This window comes from Prinia subflava, chromosome Z (genome assembly GCF_021018805.1).
Source record: "Prinia subflava isolate CZ2003 ecotype Zambia chromosome Z, Cam_Psub_1.2, whole genome shotgun sequence".
In the NCBI taxonomy this organism is placed as follows: domain Eukaryota; kingdom Metazoa; phylum Chordata; class Aves; order Passeriformes; family Cisticolidae; genus Prinia; species Prinia subflava.
In genome coordinates, this window is record NC_086283.1 from 46626565 (window position 1) to 46637810 (window position 11246).

General features: G+C 39.0%; 1 protein-coding gene across 1 annotated transcript in view; it reads left to right on the top strand.

Annotated features, from left to right (window-relative positions):
• The window catches only part of FOCAD (focadhesin), a 96487-nt gene extending 89974 nt beyond the window's left edge, over nt 1-6513 (top strand). The window contains exons 41-45 of the mRNA XM_063421601.1: nt 856-1033; nt 2408-2505; nt 3391-3642; nt 4755-4830; nt 6195-6513. Of these exons, the coding sequence (XP_063277671.1) occupies nt 856-1033; nt 2408-2505; nt 3391-3642; nt 4755-4830; nt 6195-6268 (678 nt within the window). The 3' untranslated portion in view covers nt 6269-6513. The remainder of the gene's footprint in view (nt 1-855; nt 1034-2407; nt 2506-3390; nt 3643-4754; nt 4831-6194) is intronic.
• Nucleotides 6514-11246: the final 4733 nt, after the last annotated feature.

An 11246-nucleotide genomic window follows, 5' to 3' on the forward strand; every position in this document is an offset into this window, starting at 1 on the left:
AACCAGAATGGTGTTGTGTCCTCTAAATCTCAGACCATTAATACAAACAGCAGACCACAGTCCTCTTTGGTTAATATACCCACCTGCTTGAAATTGGACTGTAAATGCATCCTGGTAACTAGCTGTTCTTGAACTGATGGATCTGTGCTTCTGTTAAAAACGTAAAATAATTGACTGAAAAACTTTGCATTCTTGACTTTATGTTCTATATTTACATTCACGCTCAGAATGTTTCCTGGTGGACAAGATGACTGAGGATGATAATGGAATAAAAAAGCTTTCATCTTGTAGCTCACCAGTGGATTCAATTAGCTGTGGAATTCTTAGCAGCCAAAATGCCAAGGAAATTACCTGTGTGGAAGAACTTGATGTTTTCAGATCAAGCTTTTAAAAACAAACATCTGTGACATAAAGCCCCCTGCTCTGTTTGCTATCAGATTCACTGGGGCATCAAGCATTCGTATAGGTTGTAGAAGCTGAACTGTCATTTCCTTACATTTTTCAGTTCTTATTTCACACTGGAAAACATCATTTAAGAAAATCTCTTTTTGTCACTACAGTATATCTGTCTTGAAAGAGGACTTGAGTGTCCAACATTACATTTCCAAGGGGAATGTAACATTTAAAGCAGTATGAAAACAGGCCGTAACTGAGTTATGCTTTGCTGGACTATTTTGAACAGTGTAAAGTTCAAGTGATATGTACAGTCTTCTGTTTAATAATATGTCCTGAGGAAAACTGAGCCTACTAATTATTCAAAGAGTTTCTTACTTTTTTGATAAAGAGGAATGCAAAATTTACTGTTCCCACAAGAAATGTACCTTTCAATGTAACATGTTTTTATTGCATTTGCAGAACAATATAGAGAAGGCCACGTTCATGAAAGTCTATTTAGTTTCTCAAGGCAGATTGCCTCTGGTGAACTTGAGTGCTGTGATTGCTACTGTGGCAGGATATCACCAAAAAGAAAATATTTTATGGATGCTCTTGCATGGTTTCTATCATGCTCGTATTGTGAGACATGAAAATACAGGTAAGATTAGGCTTAAAGAATGCAATCAACAGATATTTATTAATCTACACTGGTTCCTTTAAAATAATTTGAAGATGGTTTAACCAAACTGTTTTCAAATTTTTACATATTAGAAACTACTGTCTTCAGAATTTTTGTATTATTCAAATACTTGTATCAAACTTTGCTTTTATGTTTTTCTCCAGTTACTTCTTTTTCTGTGGTCCAGCTACAAGTTGTCTCATCAGTGTGGTGTACAGACCAGAGTTTTAACTAGATCTGTGTCTCCCACTCTTCTTCGGGTAGTGTTACAGATGTACACAGTACATCAGAGACCTCTTAATAGTGCAGCTCTGCTAACCTTCTGACCTAAAATCTGACTTACTGGTGTGTGACACAGAAGGTGGGGGTGTTCCCAAGAGACTGGTTGAACTAGGGAGATAACTTTCTTTCCTAAACTCCTTACACTGATTTAACACAGGAAATAAATTTCCCTTTTTTCCTCTTCATAACTATACCATATAGTCATCTGGTGGGTTAATGATTTGGGCTGGCTCAGCTATGGGTCTGACAAAGCATAGGGGCTGATGCAAGAGAACTGGGAGCATCACACAGGAAAGATAAACAAGGAAGAAACAAGAACAGAAAGATACAAGAATGAGGTCTCATTTTCGTGGCAGAAGGGTCTTTGTCTGCCTGTGTTCACTGAACAACTTCAAAGCATTATATTGCCAGATGCCTTGGCTGCCAGCTGTGTTTGAAGAACTTCAAAGAGTAGTGAGCTTTAATTGAGTGAAGTGAGGATTCTTTGTGAAAAGAGGAGACAGCATAAAAGGGGGCACTTGTAAAGTTTACATGGACATAGTAATGTATGATGTAATGTGGTCGTGATGGTGAGTATGGTTATTAGTTTTTAGGAGGTAGAACAGATTATGGATAGCAAAACCTGAATCAATGAAATGTTTTCCACCCTTGAGATGAATCAAGGGCTGATTTTATTTGCCTGCTTTGACAATATTTTAATGTCCCTCTCAACACTGTAGGACCATTTTCACAGTACTTTGCACATTGAGGGAGGCTTTAGGATTCTGTAGCAGTCATATGTGCAGACTTGGTTGGTGGGTCCTGCAGGCTGCCATTATGTGAAATAATTCTCACTCTGGGTTTTTTTCTGTGTGTTCAGTGTGTTGCCTGCATTATAAGCAAAGTTTCTGTACTATTTACGGGTCTGTATGTTTTCTGTTAGTGGCAGAATTAATTAAATGTCATAGTGGTATTGCTGATGTTTGTTCTTCTGGTAATTTCTTGCTATAATAATTTTCTGTGCTTGCTTTTTAATGAAAAGCAGTGCATTCTAGTGTTTGACATAAGTCGGTGTTTCTTTTCTTTTTCTAGGAGTTCTGAAAAGAATGGATTGGCTGTTAGACCTGATGGGCTACATCAGAAATGTAGCATACAAGTCAACACCCTTGCAAAATGTTGATCTGAAAGAGGTAATCTTGTGAAAATTATTTGCAGCAAGAAAAGAAAGAGGTTCTGATAGATTTCACATTTTTCCTCAGTAATAAGTATTATTCTTTATGCTTTTGTATTTTAGAAGATTGTGATATTACTGCCACAGAGGAGATCTTTACAATTTTTGGGAATGAGTGTGTATTTAAAACTCTTACTTTAAAATAACCTTTACATTTAAGTTATAATAAAACCTCAAGGCAACTAAAGGAAATAATAACTTCAAATTTACTGCATTTAGAACAATTGAAGGAAAATTTTGAATTCACTAGTAGAACTGTCTAGGCAGGTCAGAACTGTGTAGCTTCTGGTTCTGAGAGAGCTTGGACAGTTTTAAAGAGATAATGTTGTTCAGCTGTTTAGGTCTTCTGTTTGAGGACATAAAATAAGCTGCTGCTCAGATCAGATAGGCATTAATTACATTGCTGCGATATTTCCCAGCCATTCGTAGCAGCACAAGGGTGACTATCTCTGATTTCCCTCAGCAGTCACATTGCTGTGAAAAGGTTATTTCCCCATTTTAAATAAATTGTGGATTACCTTTAATCTAAAAGATAATTTTAGAAGAGAGTGATTTTACTTTTCTTTCTGTAGACATTTTAATTTGAATTTAAAAAGAGACTTATGCTCTTCAAAGCATAGAGGGATGCTAAGAACTTTTTGATTCTTGCATTTTGAATTTTAGCTAAATTTTTTAGATGATGGTTTTTAAGAGCAAGTCACCATCTGGATTTTGGTCTTGAGGTTTTGATTGGTTTCTTTTTTGTTGGGTTTTTTTTTTTGGTTGGGGTTTTTTAATTGTGGAGTTTTTTTCCTTCTGTATTATTCATTTAATAAAGCGTATTTTTTGCCTTTTTCCTCTTTAGGGCGTAGATTTCCTTGTGTGGCTTTTTGCAGCTTCTGTGTTGGCCTGGGCTGACCATAGTGCACCATTACTGCTTGGCCTCAGTGCTGACTGGTCACTGTGGAAACACCACATGGTATCACCAGAATTATCTGAGGAACACATTAGCAAGCACCCCACTGACAACTTTGCTGTGCAAGAAACTCTCACTCTGCTTCCAAGTAGCCTTTCCCTTTTGCTGGCTAAAGAACCATGGAAGGAACAAACACAGAAGGTAAAATTGCATGTAGTGGTAAGCACTTTACATGAGAAAGCACCCCATTTTTAGTAGTCAGCTTGGATCTTAGAGCAGTTATTTCCTCTATAGTTTATTGCATCTCAGTTGTGATCTCACTGTATTTTTAATCAGATATAAAAATAGTTTCTCAAGTAAAATTTGAGATTTGCAAAAGAAAATGTAAAAGTCCAAAGCTGGAAGTCAAACTCTTACGAAAATACAGCCAGGAGAAGAGAGTTGGGAGCTGCTGGTAGCAAGCCAGTGTTTTAAACACTGAAAGAAGTATCTTCTGCAGTTGAATACACCACACTGTAAATTCAGAGCAATCAAAGATCTTCTGTACAGTTTGCAGCATGTCATTTATTTTGAAGTATGAATTGAAAATAAATGTGGAAAAATTGTACAATGCATGTAGTTGCTATATGTGGAAGTACTGCTGTTAATTGATTAATAGTTAGCTGTTTTGTGCAAACTGGAATCTGTCAAGAACTGGCTTCTCTGAGCAGGCTTCTGAGCTCAGAGTTACTACTGAAGTCGGAATACAGAATGTGGGAGGAATGCAGGGGTGAGCTGTTAGTATGCAAGTGACTAATTAGGTTTTAAGGAAGAATGTGAGGCCTTGCCCTGAAAATCATCCTTATGAGTTTAAATACCATATTGTCATCCAAGCACCCTGCACTGCCAGAAAAAAAAAAAAAAAAAAAAAAGAGGTCAAAAGAGGAACAAAGGCAATAAGAGTTCTGAAGGATTTGCAGTAAAACATTTGGACAAGAGACTGATAAGAAAGAATTATATTAATAGGTTAAAGGTATGAACAGGCAAGATGGAGGGAAGCTATTTAGTATGCCTTCTTTTTACAAAGAATTATTGCTGAGATAATGAGAAGGAACAAAGAGAGTTTCAGATCCAGCTATGGGAAGAATTGCATTGACAGGGATGTACTCTAGGGTGTTTTGTTTGCTTTGGGCAGAAGCTTCATTGGCCACTGCCTCTAATTAGATAACTGAATTTAGCAGAAATCAAATGTTATCTGTCAAACTGAAAGTAATTTGTCATATTCTAATACATAGGCTCTTTTAATTAATTTTTTTTTGTATTTCAATTTTCAGTTTATTGACTGGTTGGTCAATATGATGGACTGTCCTAAGGAAGCATTATCAAAATCTTCCGTGGACCTGCTGAAAGGTAATATATTTTTAGTTGGGTCCTTATTTTCCTGTCAGTACAGATCAAAATACAGTTGTTATAAGGAGTGAGATTTTGTCTTTGAGGTGATTGTCACAGGTAAGTTGACATTCTTGTCCGTAACATATTTATTGTCTCACCTGCTGACACTTACAATGTAGCATTTAGGGGCCAAAGGACCTAGAGGTACATCTAATGCACAAGCTTATTTCATTGAGAGATCTGTCTTGTTTTTGAAGTTACTCTTAAAAATAAGATGCAACATACTGTTGGGAAATCCTCTAGTACTAGAATACAAATCACATAACTTAGGTGCAAGTAAATACTGCAGTGTGTGGAAGGGATAGGAGGTGAACTAGGACAACACAGTAAAGGCGTCTGAGAAAAAAGGAGAGAGAAATGAGGATTACTGAAAAGATACCTGAAAAGAAAGATGGAAAGTAGACAATATGCTGAATTATGGTGGGAGTTGTAGCTCTAGCATGCATCTCATTGCTTACTTTCATATGTAGGATCTGTGCAAGTCATTTCAGGAGGTCACCACAAATATTCTCAAGTGAAGTAAGTGCACTTGTGCTTCTTTCCATGAATACAATGCATACAATGCACTTCCTTCAGACCATCTGATTTGTTGGACCTAAACAAGGCTTCTTGAAATCTAGTTATAAGTTATTTGCATTATTAGGATAAATACCCTTGTTTTCATGTCTGCAGTCTTATTTACACTCTGATAAATTCCCCTGTAATGTCTGCTAATCTCCACCAGAAGCAATGCTAAGGACTGTTGGAGAACCTCCTCTGTATATCAGAGTTCTGATATTCACGATATATTCTCAGTATGCCCTGACAGAGATAAGTCACTGTTCCCCTTGAACTTCCCATTGTTTTTTTCCTTTTACATACTAGAACATGAAACTTCCATCTGAATAACTAGACTGTCGCTAGTTTGGTTACTGGATTTTGTCTAAATGCATGATCCTTTTAAATTGTATTAAGGAATCAGTGAGTTGTATTTCCAATCAGTAAACTGAGCAGAGGACTTAAAACTTCGTGCTTCCCAGTCCCAGTGCCTCCTATGTCCCAGCTTGCATCATTGCTCCTTGAATTTGAATTTTCTGCAGTGTTGGCTGATCTGTGTGCCTAAGTGATAGACTAATTAAAGATGATGTCATATGATTTCAGTAGGAGACATGCCACAAAGCAGAGGAAGGGCCTAGTGCATCACCACAAGTGAAAGAATTATGAAGAGTCAGTAAAAGGGGAAATAAACATATACCTGCGTTAGTAAAATTACTAGGAAGAATAATCTCATCTCTTTTCCTTTGGACTGCACAACTCAATGTAATTTGTCCCTGTCTTCACAGTTACACTTCTGGCCTTGAGGTCTCTTGCAGAGTTCAAGAAGAAAGAAGTATGGACTAAAGCTTATGGGTGGTAGCTGCACACCGTACCTTATCCAATGAAGAAAACTGTCCATACTTGAAAACATAATACTGTTACTCAGCCATCAAGAAGGTGTATTCCAAAGACATTTCCTAGCACAAGATTTTTAATTTGGTTTGTTTTACCCTTTTGCTTCATCACAGAAATTCCTATGAAAAACAGCATTTTGTCTTTAACTGATGTGTTACTGCGTTTTGAAAATGTGCTGAATCTAATTGGGAAATATAGATTCAGTTTCAATTGAGTTGTTTCAGTGACATCTGGGAGCCTCGGAAGCTGGAGTGGAATGTTGCTTTATTTCGTGGAAGCTTTGAAGGAATGGCTGAAAATAAAACACACTAGTAAAATTTGTTTGGATAGAGCATATTTACTAAAGTATGTTTTAGTGTAACAGACTCGGAATGGGCATTATTTTTTACCTGTTAATCCTTTAGCAATAATACAGTGATCTTGAGCACTAGTGACAACACATTATGACTATCTAGTGTGAGCAGGGTTTCTGAAAAGGGGTGGTATGCATGTCAATTTTGTTTTATAAAGATCTCTAAAATGAGTCGATGATCCTGATGGCTGTTGTATCTGCAGCTCCAGGACAGCTGCAATTTTCTTTCCACTTGTAACTGTTCTTGTCCCTTTTACACTTCTTTGCACATAACAAGAGTTGTTCTCTGCCTCTAGGGAAAAGAGACAATACAGCAACTCTTTTCCACATTTATCATCTTAAATAGATTAGCCCCTGCTATTTTCCTTATTTTTTACATTTTTCTTTCTGAAGCAATAGAGATTTTTCACTTTGCAGTCTTGCCAAGACAGATATTAAAAGAGCTTTTATATTTAGCAATCCTCCTTGCAGAAGCATACAGAAATTAACTGAATATAATTGGGCATTGTCTTCTAGTGTTTTTCAAAACAGTACTGATAAGAGCATTGTTGGTTTTTGATCAGGTTGAAGGAAATTATGTTTCCATACATCTAGAAGACACACTCTATTGGAGGAATTATCTTATTTTCAAGACTGATAACATTTCCTCTGTAAAAGATATTCTCCTCTGACTTCTTGGTCACTTGGTCTGTTCAGCCTGGAGAAGAGGAGACAGAAGACAGACCTGATGGCAGTCTACAAATTCCTTGTGAGGGGAAGAGAAGGGGCAGGCACTGGTCTCTCCTCTCTGGTGATGAGTGACAGGACCTGAGGGAATGGCCTGAAGTTGTGTCAGGGGAGCTTGAGGTTGGGTGTCAGGAAAAGTTCTTCAGCGAGAGGGTGATTAGCCACTGGACCTTACAGCTCCTTAGGAAAGTGACAGCATCAGCCTGACAGAGTTTAAGAAGCGTTTGGACAGTGCTCTCAGGCACATGGTGTGACTCCTGGGGTTGTCCTGTGCAGGGTCAGGACCTGGACTTCGATGATCCTTGCGGCTCCTTTCTAACTCAGAATAATCCTATGATTCCATGACACTTTCTAGGATTTTCTCATCCAATAAGGGCACTGTCTGAAGGCTGAATGTTTCTTCACTGATTGGGTGTGTGGAGGATTAATGCAGTATTTGTTTGCCTTTCCAGAATAGTGGTTAATTAGTGGTAGTTTTCTGCTGCGTATGCAACTCTATACTGAGAAAACTGTCTAAAGGTGAATGTACAGAAGGACTCACTGGAAGTCCTTGTTAATGAGTCTGCATCTCAGTTCATGACATTTCCATTTGTGTGCACTTTTAAGTAATCTCTAACAAAGCCAAATGTCACATTTTAATGGTTCCATCTCTAATGTACTGTTTCAAACTAACTTACACCTTTAACCATCTGTGTTGGGGATTAGATTTGTTTCTTTTTTTACTTACAGAATTTTTCCCCATAAGTTGCCAGGAGACTGATTACTGGGTACTTGTGAGTACTTGATCAAAACAGGGGCCAAAGGAGAGGGTAGCACCAGGCTACAAGCTTTGGTTTTGTGTCTCTGGGAGTTGTCACTCAGAGCGGGGAGATAACGCGAGTTTTGGGGCAGCTTGTCTCTCTTGCTCTTGGCATCAGAGAGGACGGTTGGGCTGCTGCTCGCTGCAGAAAGAGTTCACGGTCATCACTCCATCCTGCCCTAGAAAATTGACCACCATCTGTTCAGGTGCCCAAAAATTCTGAGCTCGCCTCCTCCTGCCCTGCTGAGCCAGCCCTATCCTGCCATTGGGGCTTCTTTGGCGCTGCTTTGAGGCTTTCTGCTACTCTGTAGCCCAGCCCTGCCGGACACCCCTGCTATTCCAGCTGCCAGCGCAGAGCTCCTCATCTCATCCACCAGCCTGGGACTTTCCACCCTTCCAGCTCAGCATCTCAGAGTTCTGCAAGGGCACCGAGATCAAACTGCCCCGGGCTTTGTGAAAGAAAGCCCTCGAGGTTCCTGGTTCTGTTTATTATTAATGCTGTAGTTGTTATTTTTTGCTTACCTTATTAGACATACCAGTAAAGAACTGTTATTCCTATCCCCATACCTCTGCCTGAAAACCCCTTTAATTTTCTAAATTAGAATAATTTGGAGGGAGGGGATTTGAATTCTCCATCTCTAGGGAGGTCCTGCCCCTCCCTAGCAGATACCTGTCTTTCAAACTATGACAATCTGTTTACATGTTTATTAGCATTTTAAGTCAGATGAAATTTTGTCTTTTTTAAAGGGAATTACTGTGTGGTGCTACTTGCTGTGTTTCAGTTTGCATAGAGGAGCAATATAGAAACATCTGAATTAACTGAATTCCTACTGATGTGGAGTAGAACATGTGAACAAAGGGATTGACATAGCATGGCCTGAGGGTGGCAATGCTAACAGAGCTGAAGAGAGCACTGAGTGTTAAGGAGAGTATCTGAAATGTTTGAACACCAACACACGATACAAGAAATAAACAGGATGAATTGGGAGCATTTTTCAGCTCCCAAAGCTATAGTATCATTGGGATTAGTGAGACTTTGTAGAATGAGTCCCATTACTGGTGCACTGGCATGCAGGACTATAGGCTATTAAGGAGGGATAGGCAAGGCAGGCAAGGAAAAGGAGTTCATATATTGGAAGGCAGTTTTCACTTTACATTTCTTGCAGTTAGGGATAATGTGGTTGAAAACTTTTGAGTGAGAATTAGGGAGATGGAAAACAAAGCAGATGGCATTGTGTCTCCTGCTGTTCACTCAGCCACAATGCTAGCACTAAGTATTTAATCTATGGACAATGAGGAGAAATCTCTAGACCAGTAGCCCTTGTTCTTGTGGAAAATTTCAGTTTCCTGGACATCAACTGGAATTGCCAGACAACTGTGACAAGGAAGTCTGAGAAATTCCAGAAGTATGCTGAAGATAATTTCTTATCACAAGTATTCACTGAGACAACTAGAAAAGATGTCTCCCCTTCTCTCCCCCTCTCCCCCCTTATCTCCAACTTGCTGTTTGTAAATAGAGAAGATCGGATTTTTAGGTGGCTGTTTTGGCTGCAGTAATCATGAGTTTAAATGATGAGTTTAAATTTTTTGTTGTAAATGAGAAACAAGTCAGCAGAGTCACTATCCTAAATTTCAGGCTAGCAAATCTTAAACTGCCCAGGGAGCTAGTTAGCACTGTCTTCTGGGAATCTGATTTTCAGGGCTTAGAGATCCATGAATGCTGGTCCATCTTTAAGAACAACCTTTTAGATGCATGGGAGCAAGCAAATCATACTATTCCGAAAGTCAAGCAAGAAGGACATAAGAGCAGCTTGGTTGAACAGGGAACTCCTCTTGGAACTCACAAAGAAAAGAAATTGTATGATCTCTGTAAGAGAGGTGAGGCCTTACTGGATGATTAGAGAGCTGTGGTTCCCATGTGTAGGGAGAAAATACAAAAGTCCAAAGCTGAGATTTTAAACTGGCCAGTGTTGGGTCAGTTAACTAGAAAAGAAATTCTGAGTATGTTTAGAGCAAGAGGAGACCTAAGGAAAATATTCAACCAATTCTTGATGAAGATAGTCACCTGGAAAAAGGATGAAGAAAAGGCAGAGGCATTATAATGCTTTTGCATCAGTCATTAATAACATTGATAGATATTGGTCTGGCTTGTCCTCTCAGTTAGAGGACATACTACAGGAGTGACTTTATTTTTCTGGACACTGAAACTGTAAATTAACAGTTGTATCAGTTTATCTTTTTAAGTCCATGTGGCCTGATGGGATTTGTGCCAGAGCGCTGGAGGAGCTATCTCTTGGTAGTTTGGGGAGATCCCTGCTGACTAAAAATTGGTCGACATTAATCCAATTTACCAGAAGAACAGGAGAAAAGACATAGGCAACTGTTAGTCAACCTTATTACCATGGAAAATTTACAAGATCATACTGGATACTATTGAAAGGCATTTAAAGAACAGTACAACCATCAAGCACAGCTGACATGAGTTCACAAAGGGAAAGCCCTGAGTAACTCATCTGATACCCTTCTATGATAATAGCCACCAACCTAGTGGGGCTTTTGATACTGTCCCTTACAATATTTGTCTGAACAAACTGCTCAACAGTGAGATGAGTGGGTTCATGGTGCACTGGTTAAAGAACTAGCAGAAGGGCAGAGCGCAAGGAGTTGTAGTGTGTGGAGCTGACAGTCATCCGCAATTCCTCAGGATTCAAATCTAGGGCCAGTTCAGTTCAGTGTGTTTATCCATGATCAGGAGGCAGGAGTTGAATGCACCACTGTTAGGTTTGCTACTAAACTAAACGTGAAAATTGCTGTTGACTCTTGAGGGACAAGAAACCTTGTAGAAAAATGTGGATAGATGAGCATTGGGCTTTGATTAATGGCATCAAATTTAACAAGTTTAAATGGTGGATTCTGCATCTGTTACAGGGTAGTGCCTGATACAAGTCTAAATAAGTAGAGGAGTGGCTGGAGAGCAGCCCTGCATAAGGAGATCTGGGGGTGCTGGTATTTCAAGATACTAAGATTTAAGTTCACAGAATTATTGGAGTGGGAAGGGACCTCTGG